Consider the following 12,457-nt stretch of genomic DNA (forward strand, 5'->3'; position numbering starts at 1 on the left):
ATTATCGTACTTGACATTACTTGAGGCAGTTTGGGTTCTGCTCCACGTGAACCTAAATCCAATGATGTGGTGATGTCTTCTTGAAACTTTATAATTTACCCCACTGTTTTGTATTTTAGATTTGATTCACGGATCCGGTTATATGGCTCCTTCCGTGTATAGCGTTTTTCGACTTTGACGTGTGGGGCCTGAAGATGGCATCAATGTAATGCCGAAACTGGTAGCACATAAGAAGTTTATAAAATAAATTTATACAATACATACGGCTATTGGTAAATTATTGCATCAAGAAATAAATCCGATGAGGTTCCAGTAAACTCGTAAGAATACACAGTGTAATGTTTATATTTGCCGATATACAAGTATAGCTATCACACCCAACGGTCAAGAATTAACTGATGAAATCGTAAACGATGTTTTTCAGAAAATCATTAAATGGTTCTCTGCATATGAGCTCTCATACGTACTGTTCAAGCATCCAGCAAACATTTCCACACATGAAAATATGGTGACGCTATACACGAACAGATGGAGTACACATTCTGTTCTGGGGGAAGGCGGTGGCATCAGAAAGGGCATCTGGCCATCCACTATCACTATCTTTACCACATCCGAAACCCTTTGGTGGCACTGAGGAAGGCCAAGAAGAAGAAGAGGAACAGGATATAGGATTGTTGCTTCGAATGAACAGTATGGGGATAAACACTGTCGTGTTGCAAGAAAACACCTGCAATCAGAAGTCCCTGTTGTTTACACCTGATTGCAGGCTGAATATGATTTCATAGGTGATCTGTGTATGAATTTCTAGTAACTGTTAATCCCGCTTCCATTTAATGCTCCAAATTTACCTTTTGGATTCCAACATTGCATAAGCTTGACTTTTCTTGGGGATTTTTGAGTGTGTAACTCTTTGTGATTTGCCGAAGACATATGGCGCTATTTTTTGCTTGATCTTTTCGTATCAGGTCGGTGACTGTGCATCCAGGTTTCATCTCCTGTAACAGTTATGTCCACAAACCGATTCCCTTCGACATGGAATGTCGACGCTAAGGTTTCTCACATGCATCGACGCGACATTCTGTCAGTTCATCAGTCAGTACGTGGCACCCTTCTTGTGAACACTTTATTCAACTGCAGCACATTAGGCACAGCATTGTGTGCTGAAACGACGATTTGGCATTTGGTAGGAGCTATCCTTGTGTTTCGACAAATGACCGAAACTTGGCTGCCGATTGTTGCGTCGCAGAAAAGGAAGCTGTCCCAGTGCAAAGGTGTCCGTCCCGTCGCCGACTAGTGAAGCTATTAAACCTGAGGTACGGTGATTTGTGTGTGTTGCTGCAGCAAGTGTACGAGTGGTGTAGAAATTTTAGAAGAGGCGAAACTTGTGCGAGAGACGTTCCGTGCCGGGTCCAGGAAAACCGTGTAGTGACGAACAAAAACATTACCACTGTGGAAGAGCTTGTGAGGAAAAACAGGTAATTATTGTAAACGAAATACCCACTCTTTTGGATATCACTCTTGTTTCAGCACACGATATTGTCCACCATATGCTGCGATTCTATGAAGTCTCCACAAGATGTGTACCACGTACTGAATCATGAATTGATGACAATCAGGAATTTTTGCGTCGTTTCCAGGTCGAAATCTATGCACAACACCTGTAGCATCGAAACTTTTTGGGATAACAGTGGGATGTACTGAAATGCTTTTGAATTTTCTCTTTTTTACTTCATATATAGTCTGTTAATACCACATGTATGATCATACGTACTTACCACTCAAAAGAGACCGTTAGATTCTAGTTGGCCAATAATGGTGAATAAGGCACATAATACAAATAAAGTACAACCATAGTGGAACCATGCAATTGTGGAACCAAGGTTAACGAAATCTTCTGAAGAACTGGTTACCCATAAAGTAGTTTCAACTAATAAAGGAAATCAGGATGGATTACTTGTTGCAATAATAAGTAACGCTAGAAACACGTAATTTTCTGCTAAGTTTTTTTATTTCTGGGGACTATGTAGGAGGTGTATACTGATTACAGATCTTCAGCTCAAGGAATCGAGCGTGATGTCGACATTGCTTGATCGTAGAACCGATCGAGTGTCTACTCAGGTTGATTCCAGATGACCACTTATTAAGCTCCAGCAAGGCTCAGTTTCTTCCTGAAGTTCAGCATCAGTATGGAAGGGAAGGCGGAGGACCTGTAATAAAACAAAATAGAACCTTAAATTTACAAATAAGAATACTTATTTGAAGTATGTGTACTTATTATTCGCGACGTTTGTTGTACATCACTGGCTATCTGGAAGTCATGAATCATGGTATTTATAGTCTTCTGGAGCTTGTGAATGGGAGTACCAAGATTTGCGTAGAATCACTTCTTGTGGATTCCTGTGAAGGAGTTTTTTCGTCTCCAAAAAGCAGCCATATGGATAGACAACATGTGTTCCACAATTCTGAAAGGAAGTAAGGGAGCTTTGGGGCCAATGTCCCGTCGACGATGTTGTCCTTAGAAAAGGAGCACAAGTTCGGTTTGGGGAGACACGTCATCCACTCCTGCACCTACAAGAATACTCTGCAAGCCACCCCTGTATGGTGTGTGGCGGAGGGTGCCTTGTAGCACAGCTAGTTAATCCCTTTTCTGTTCCACTCGCAAATGGAGCGAGGGGAAAACGACTGTCTATATGCATCTGCACGAACCCTAATTTCTCTTATTTTGTCTTCGCGGCCTTTATGCGAAATGTACATTATCAGCAGAATAATCGTTCTGCAGTCACCTTCAGATGCTGGTTCTCTAAACTTCCTCTGTGCAGTCCTAACGCATCGACTGTCCACCGACCAGCGCAGCGCCGCGCCGCGAAACGCCATCAAGAAGGCGCTGACCTGGATGCCAGTGGAAAGAGTGAGCAGTGCCACACCTCCAGGAATACAGAATTCAGCGCCACCTGTCAACACTGATTTAACCAGCCATCCATCGCTGGTTGGCCCCAGTTCGGTCGCAGACTTCGAGAGCAACAGTACTGAGTAATAGAAAGATGATATTTAGCCTGCATTCTGCAAGTAGTAATACTGGCTAAAGCACTTGCAAGTAGGAGGCACAGGGAGGACATAAAGCCATCTCATAACAGAACAGAAGCTCTCCTGGCTAAGCCATGTCTCCACAGTATCCTTTGCCGGCCGAAGTGGCCGTGCGGTTAAAGGCGCTGCAGTCTGGAACCGCAAGACCGCTACGGTCGCAGGTTCGAATCCTGCCTCGGGCATGGATGTTTGTGATGCCCTTAGGTTAGTTAGGTTTAACTAGTTCTAAGTTCTAGGGGACTAATGACCTCAGCAGTTGAGTCCCATAGTGCTCAGAGCCATTTGAACCACAGTATCCTTTCTTTCAGAAGTGCTAGTTCTGCAAGGTTCACAGGAGAGCTTTTGTAAAGTTTGGAAGGTAGGAGACGAGGTACTGGCAGATTTAAAGCTGTGAGTACCTGGCGTGAGTCGTGCTTGGGTAGCTCAGTTGGTAGAGCACTTGCCTGCGAAAGGCAAAGGTCCCGAGTTCGAGTCTCGGTCCAGCACACAGTTTTAATCTGCCAGGAAGTTTCATTGTCTTCTTTGTAGATGGGCTACACCTTCCTCAAACTCTACACTAAAGAAAAGTCGACCTACCGATCTTACATGCTCGCTCCATTGCATATCGAATTATGCCCAGATATTTTTAAACTACATAACTGTAACAAGCAGCATACCACTAATACTGCAATCGAATATTATGGTATTGTTTTCCATACTCATTTCCATTAAGTAATATTTGTTCACATTTGGAACAAACACACGAAATAGAAATCTGGTCCAAGTCATTCTGCATCATCTTAAGACAGTATTGTCACTTTCACATAGACTTCAGTGTCATCGCCAGTCAGTCACAGCTTGCTGGTCACCCTGTCTCTTAGATTGTTTATGTATATAGAGAACTAGAGAGCCTGTGACACTTCCCTGGGGTACTACTCTCTTGCAGGACAATGAAATGGTTTCTGTTACTTAAAAACTAGTCTGTGCTCTTTCAGAGGAATCGCCCCACCACTTGCCAAAAGTGATTTGGGAAAATCATGGAAAAGCTAGAGCTACAGTAGATGGCCCTGTGTCTTGAGTACAAATAAACTACCTTGCTCAGCCACAACATAATTGAGAGACTGATGTCAGTACTGAGGATGATGTGATGTATCTCCTGAAGTAAATCTGTGGCTTGTATCACGACTGAGGTTACAGTATCAAAATGTGGCGACCGTGATAGGACATAACATATTGCTGGAATATCGATCGGTACTCACCAGGAGAAGTTGAGAATGCTAGGGATGGGCCATCTAGTAGTATCCGTGGTATCCGTAGCCCAGGGCGGGGGCAGCGGCGTATCCCAGTCCGTTGTATCCCAGGCCGCTGTAGCCATAGTAGCCGGAGGCGTAGGCGGGCACGCCGTAGGCGGAGTAGCCGTTGTACAGTCCGGAGTAGGCCAGGGGGGCGGAGTAGCCGAGGCCGGTGGCGTAGGCCAGGCCGCGCTTCTCCTTGGGGGCGGACTCCTCAGCGGCGAAGGCAACAGCCAGCACGCACAGAGCGAGGATCTGCAAAGTTCAGAAAAGACGTGTAGTTGATGATGACAGTAAAGAGTGATTGAACTGTGTTCTCAAATGTGAGATGTTTAGCTGTTTATTATAGTGATTACTGTTGTTTACTATCAACCTCTTCTTTTTGCTAGTGTTTACTCCACCTTAGGTACTGACTCTGTCGTAGTCAAGTTATAGCAATTTTATTTTTAATTTAACTATGCAGCCAGATGCACTTCACATCAGTGTAGTCGTCAGTTAAAGAAAAGAGGGATACATGTGCACCCCCTGTCTGTCGCTTCCATTGTGAAGAGTACCTGAACCTAAGGGTTCGATTAGAACAACTGAATCTGGCACTTTGATGCTTCATGGTCTGTAGTATTACACAGGGTGGTCCATTGATCGTGACCGGGCCAAATATCTCACGAAATAAGCATCAAACGAAAAACCTACAAAGAACGAAACTTGTCTAGCTTGAATAGGGAAACCAGATGGCGATATGGTTGGCCCTCTAGATGGGGCTGCCATAGGTCAAACGGATATCAACTGCGTTTTTTTAAATAGGAACCCCCATTTTTTATTACATATTCATGTAGTACGTAAAGAAATATGAATGTTTCAGTTGGACCACTTTTTTCGCTTTGTGATAGATGGCTCGTTAATAGTCACAAACATATGGCTCACAATTTTAGACGGACAGTTGGTAACAGGTAGGTTTTTTAAACTAAAATACAGAACGTATGTACGTTTGAACATTTTACTGCGGTTTTTCCAATGTGATACATGTACCTTTGTGAACTTATCAATTCTGAGAACGCATGCTGTTACAGCGTGATTACCTGTAAATACCACATTAATGCAATAAATGCTCAAAATGATGTCCGTCAACCTCAATGCATTTGGTAATACGTGTAACGACGTTCCCCTCAACAGCGAGTGGTTCGCCTTCCGTAATGTTCGCACATGCATTGACAATGCGCTGACGCATGTTGTCAGGCGTTGTCTGTTGATCACGATAGCAAATATCCTTCAACTTTCCCCAGATAAAGAAATCCTGGGACGTCATATCCGGTGAACGTGTGGTGCTTCAAAAAAATGGCTCTGAGCACTATGGGACTTAACATCTGTGGTCATCAGTCCCCTAGAACTTAGAACTACTTAAACCTAACTAACCTAAGGACATCACACACATCCATGCCCGAGGCAGGATTCGAACCTGCGACCGTAGCAGTCGCGCGGTTCCGGACTGCGCGCCTAGAACCGCGAGACCACCGCGGCCGGCTATGGTGCTTCGACGACCAACCCACCTGTCATGAAATATGCTATTCAATACCGCTTCAACCGCACGCGCGCTATGTGCCGGACATCCATCATGTTGGAAGTACATCGCCATTCTGTCATGCAGTGAAACATCTTTCAGTAACATCGGTAGAACATTACGTGGGAAATCAGCATACATTGCACCATTTAGAATGCCATCGAAAAATTGGAGCCAATTATCCTTCCTCTCATAATGTCGCACCATACATTAACCCGCCAAGGTCGCTGATGTTCCACTTGTCGCAGCCATCGCGGATTTTCCGTTGCCCAATAGTGCATATTATTCCGATTTACGTTACCGCTGTTGGTGAACGACGCTTCGTCGCTACATAGAACGTGTGTAAAAAATCTGTCATCGTCCCGTAATTTCTCTTGTGCCCAGTGGCAGAACTGTACATGACGTTCAAAGACGTCGCCATGCAATTCCTGGTGCATAGAAATATGGTACGGGTGCAATCGATGTTGATGTAGCATTCTCAACACCGACGTTTTTGAGATTCCCGATTCTCGCGCAATTTGTCTATTACTGATGTGCGGATTAGCCTCGACAGCAGCTAAAACACCTACTTGGGCATCATCATTTGTTGCAGGTCGTGGTTGACGTTTCACATGTGGCTGAACACTTCCTGTTTCCTCAAATAACGTAACTATGCGGCGAACGGTCCGGACACTTGGATGATGTCATCCAGGATACCGAGCAGCATACATAGCACACGCCCGTTGGGCATTTTGATCACCATAGCCATACATCAACACGATATCGATCTTTTCCGCAATTGGTAAACGGCCCATTTTAACACGGGTAATGTATCACGAAGCAAATACCGTCCGCACTGGCGGAATGTTACGTGATGCCACGTTCTTATACGTTTGTGACTATTACAGCGCCATTTATCACAAAGCGAAAAAAGTGGTCCAACTTAAACATTCATAAAGAATATGTAATAAAAATGGGGGTTCCTAATTAAAAAAACGTTGATATCTTTGTCCTATGGCAGCGCCATCTATTGGGCCAACCATAGCGCCATCTGGTTTACCCCTTCAAGCTAGACGAGTTTCTTTCTTTGTAGTTTTTCCGTTTGATGCTTATTTCGTGAGGTATTTGGCCCGCTCGCTATCAATGGACCACCCTGTATATTACTGTATATACGCAAAACGTGATACAGTTATAGGCTGGGGTGGCCATATGTTCTAGTAATTGATTGGAGAGCCCAGTAAGCCTGATCTACGTTTTTATTGACCAGCGTCAGTGCTCTTCCGAATGTTCATTGCAAAGACGCGAAGAAGCAATGGAAAGTAAGTAACCCAGAGTCTCATTTTCCTTACCATCACATTAGCATAACATTTTAGTCACACAGTACTGCCTCCAAACAAAGAGACGTCAAAAATCTCAGCTGGACCCTATCGCTGTTTCACACCTCTACACAGCCGCTCGTGTACCAAATCCCTCATCACCTGTGATAGGACTGTGAACCTCTGAATTGGTATGTTGCAACCCACATCAGGTTACAACAAGCGCGAACCTGCAAAGATTTTATCTGCTATCTCCCAACGGGACTATATTAATGGATGATCCCACTAGGCATATTGGAGGTACCTTGTACCAAAACTAGTTTCCTTTCATCTTACACTCGCAAATGGAGCGACGAGACAACGACTGTCTGCGTGGTTCCATACAGGCTATCGTGTCTCTTATTTCTTCTTTGCGGTTCTTAAGCGAGATATACACTGTGATAATTATTGAACTTCATGAAATAAAATCGTCATAACTTCTGAACGGTTTGCGTTACGAAGTTCAAATTGCACAGTTGGCCGCAGGGCGTGATGGGAGTTAGTATGCACATGCATGGTTTGGTTTAGCGACGAAGCCCACTTTCATTTGGATGGGTTCGTCATTAAGCAAAATTGGCCCATTTGGGGGATGAGAATCTGCATTTTGGGATCTAGAAGTCTCTTCACCCTCAGTGGGTGACTGTGGTGAGGAATGTCGAGTCACGGAATAATCGGCGCGATATTCCTTGATGACACAGTGACTACCGAACAGTACATGAATGTTGTGGAAGATAATTTCATCCCTATTATCCGAAGTGCCCCTGATTTCGACGAGCTGTAGTTCATGCAAGACGTAGTTCGACTCCACCGATCAGAAAAGTGATACTCTGAAGGAGCATTTTGGGGACCGCATTCTGGCTCTGGGGTACCCAGAGGCCACTGGCAAGGGCCTCGATTAGCCGCCATATTCTTCGGACCTGAACACACGCCACTCCTTTTTGTGGGGCTATATTAAAGACAATGTGTACAGCAATGATACCAAAACCATTTCTGAGATGAAAACAGTCATTCAGGAGGTCATCGACAGCATCAATGTTCTGTCACCTCAGCGGGTCATGCAGAATTTCACTATTTCTCTACGTCACATCATCGCCAATGACGGCAGGCACATCGAACATGTCACAATCTAAATCCGAATGTCTGTAGTGACGTTTAAACTTTGAATAAAGTGTGCGCACGCCATAGTTTGTAACTAATTTACGTTTTTTTAAATACAGTTCACCAATTGTCACCCAGTACATTGGTGGCAACATAATCACTCTGCAGTCTGTTCCAAATGTTGTGTCACTAAACTATCTCAATAGCCTTTCTCCAAAAGAACGTCTTCGTCCAGTCAGGAAGTCCCATTTGAGGTCAACGAGCATTTCCGTAACACTGACACGTTGATTGAATCTACTGGTAACAAATCTAATGACCTGTCTCTCAATTGTTATGGTGTCTTCCTTTAGACCAACCTGACGGGTGTCTCAAACGCTCGAGCAGTACCCGCATTTTCCCAATACGGTATACTTGAGTCGATCATCTGACCTTATATGCTCGTTCCGTTTCACATAGTTTTGCAACGTTATTCTTTGATATTGAAGCGACGTGACTATGCCAAGCTGCAAACCGGTATTACTGAATTAGAACATTAAAGGATTTTTTTCCTACTCATCTACATTAATGTACATTTTTCTGCATTTGGAGGAAGCTGCCATAGACCACAACCAAATAGAAATTCTGTCTTAGTGATCCTGTATGCTGCTATAGACACTCAATGACGACACATTTCTGTACACCACAGCTTCATTATCTAATAGTGGCAGCCGGCCGCTGTGGACGCTTCAGTCCGGAACCGCGCTGCTGCTTCGGTCGCAGGTTCGAATCCTGCCTCGGGCATGGATGTGTGTGATGTCCTTAGGTTAGTTAGGTTTAAGTAGTTCTAAGTCTAAGGGACTGATGACCTCAGATGTTAAGTTCCATAGTGTTGAGAGCCATTTGACCCATTTTGTAATAGTTGCAGATTGGTGTGCATCCCATCCGTTAGGTCGTTTATATATATACGAGGGTTGGAACTTTAATAGTGGCAACTATTTATTTACAACTCGTACAAAATAGATACGTGCTTCAAAGTTTTACTGACCTTCAAAGTAGTCACCAGCACTGTGTATATCCCGCTGCCAGCGATGTGAAAGTCGTAGGATACTCTTAGCAGTGCCAATTGTCTTGACAGTTCGAGCGGCGCGGTCTAATGCCCGACGAATTTGTAGCAGTTCTGAAGCGAATGCCGTGAAGTGTTTCCTTCAGTTTAGAAATCGAATTGAACTTACGAGGGCTTAAGTCAGGGGAGTGCAGTAGGTGGTATAGCACTTAACAGCCCCATCAGTCAAACAAATCAGTAACAGCTTGCACTGTACGTGCTTGAGCATTGTCCTGCAAAATGATGGTCAGGTCCTGCAGAAAGTGTCATCACTTCTGTCTCGAAGCTGGCCATAGGTTGTGTCCCAAAAATGAACAGCATAGAGAAAGAAGTGACGACACTTTCTGCAGGATCTGACCATCATTTTGCAGGACAATGCTCAAGCACGTACAGCGCAAGCTGTTACTAATTTGTTTGATGATGGGGCTGCTATGTGCTATACCACCACTCCCCTGACTAAGCTCTCGTGAGTTCATCTCGATTTCTAAACTGAAGGGCCGGCCGGAGTGACCGAGCGGTTCTAGGCGCTACAGTCAGGAACCGAGCGACCGCTACTGTCGCAGGTTCGAATCCTGCCTCGGGCATGGATGGATGTGTGATGTCGTTAGGTTAGTTAGGTGCAAGTAGTTCTTAGGGGACTGATGACCGCAGCAGTTAAGTCGCATAGTGCTCAGAGCCAGTTGAACCCTCTAAACTGAGGGAAACACTTCACGGCATTCGCTTCAGAACTGCTGCAAATTTGTCGGGCAATAGAAAAAATGGTTCAAATGGCTCTGAGCACTATGGGACTTAACTTCTAAGGTCATCAGTCCCCTAGAACTTAGAGCTACTAAAACCTAACTAACCTAAGGACATCACACACATCCATGTCCAAGGCAGGATTCGAACCTGCGACCGTAGCAGTCGCGCGGTTCCGGACTGTAGCGCCAGAATCGCTCGGCCAAACGCGGGCAATAGACCGCGCCGCTCGAACTGTCAACACAACTGGCACTGCTAAGAGTAACCTAAGACTTCCACATCGCTGGCTACGGGTTATACACAATGCTTGCGACTACTTTGAAGGTCAGTAAATATTTGAAACACGTATCTGTTTTGTACGAGCTGCAAATAAATAGTTGCCATTACTAAAGTTCCACCCTTGTAGAAAATAACAGCTGTTCTATGAGACTTTCCCTGGCACTCCTGACAATACCCTTGTCTCTGATGAACACCAACTGTCCGGGAAATCGTACAGGGTTCTATAACATAAGAAGCCTTCGAGCCACTCACACATCTGGAAAGCTATACTCGTACGTTAGTTAACAGAGTAGAGTGTGGCACCGTGTTAAACGATTTCCGAATGGATCGCAGCATATCGTACGTGAAAAGGCCAAGCTGAGTTTCGCACAAGTTATGCTTCCTAAATTCGTGCTGATTTGTGGACATTAGCTTCTCTGTCTCAAGGGAATGTATTATATTCGAACTTCTCAAGAATTCTGCAGCAAACCGATGTTAACGATATTGGTCTATATGTTTCTTGGTCAGTCCTTAACTTACATTTTTCCATATGCAGAGTAACCCGCGATGCATCACAACAAACAGTAATTCTACACAAGTCATACCGTACCCTGCTAGAGCCCCCGAACGACTGTAGCTTGCCACACGCTTCACTGTCTTGGCAGACAGTCGCAGATTGCTGCACCCCCCCCCCCCCCTATCAGTCAGATCGTTTGTGTGTGTGGAGAACAAAGAGGCGTCCTCCCACGCTTTGCACTGGGCCACTCCTGACTATACCTCCGAGGCAAACTCTTTTCCCAGACATAACAGCAGAACTTTTTATCAACATGCGAATGGGAGTGTGGAGACACTCCACAGTGTACTGTACATGAGAATGTTAACTTACCAAGTACTTGAACATGGTTGTGGTGTGTGTGTATCGGCTTCGGCTGTCGGCGCTGAAGATGATGCCCAAGTGACGGATCCTGCGGTATATATAGTGGTGGCGTACCAACCACCAAGGTCGCGAAGATGCCACGCCCAGGGCGAAACGTCACCAGTTGTGAGTGTGATGGTGGGGGCGTATGGTGGGGGCGGGGAGGTGTGGGGGTGGAGGCGAGGCGGCCAGACCGCTGTGTCCTGACAGGCGTGTCCCTGTGTGTGTGTGTGTGTGTGTGTGTGCTTCACATCTGCTGCTTTCCGAGACGCCGCTAACCTGTTCCGTGAAGGATACCTTAATTAATGGAGACAAATGCTTGCTTTCTTTTTTTTTTTGGGCTCCTTTCTTAATAGCGGAGCGACCGCGTAAATTGGTCAGCCTCAGAAGCTTATGGAGCTGACCGCCGTTTCAGGTTTGGATTTACGGTTCTATGGCTCTGACACACCCGCTCTCAACATTAGCGCCTCCGTCAAAGTGGATTTTACGACCGAGGACTGATAGGTGGCTAGTGTACTTTCAAGAGGCACATTGCGATGGAGGATTCTACGCTGCTGGCCGTTCAAACTGCGCATCAGAAAGGCCAGTCAGTAAATTATTGTCCGTCTGGTAGCAAAAAAGTTTCTAACCGACAGTATGGCTATCCTTCATCTTGTCCCTTGCCGCCGTCTGCAGATCGTGATTGGCCGATAACGAGTCAGAGTTCAGTTTGAAGCTTGTGCTATATCCTACCAATGCCTGAAGCACATAAGCTCACTTGTTTAGTAGGAAAGACTAAGTGCACTGAAGCGCCATAGAAACTGGTATAAGCATGCATATTCAAATACAGGGCTATTTAAACAGGTAAAACACGACGCTGCGGTCGGCAAAGCCTTTATATGAGGACACAGTTGTAGATCGGTAACTGCTGCTACAATGGCAGGTTATCAAGATTTAAGTCAGTTTGAACGTGGTGTTATAGTCGGCGCACGAGCGACGGAACACGACATCTCCGAGGTAGCGATGAAGTGGGGATTTTCCCGTACGACCATTTTACGAATGTACCGTGAATATCAGAAATCCGGTAAAACATTTAATCTCCGACAGCGCTGCAGCCGGAAAAAGATCCTGCAAGAATGGGAC

The 12,457-nt window shown here is 45.1% G+C and overlaps 1 protein-coding gene across 1 annotated transcript; it reads right to left on the reverse strand.

Moving 5' to 3' along the window:
* Positions 1-1,989: 1,989 nt before the first annotated feature.
* Positions 1,990-11,376, reverse strand: LOC126210424 (cuticle protein 6.4-like). The gene is made up of 3 exons (XM_049939655.1): positions 11,306-11,376; positions 4,323-4,610; positions 1,990-2,207 (listed from the first exon to the last, which is right to left on the reverse strand). Exons 1-2 carry the CDS (start codon positions 11,318-11,320, stop codon positions 4,356-4,358), a joined length of 270 nt encoding a protein of 89 aa, XP_049795612.1. The 5' UTR covers positions 11,321-11,376; the 3' UTR covers positions 1,990-2,207; positions 4,323-4,355.
* Positions 11,377-12,457: the final 1,081 nt, after the last annotated feature.

The sequence above is a fragment of the Schistocerca nitens genome, chromosome 10 (assembly GCF_023898315.1).
Source record: "Schistocerca nitens isolate TAMUIC-IGC-003100 chromosome 10, iqSchNite1.1, whole genome shotgun sequence".
NCBI lineage: Eukaryota > Metazoa > Arthropoda > Insecta > Orthoptera > Acrididae > Schistocerca > Schistocerca nitens.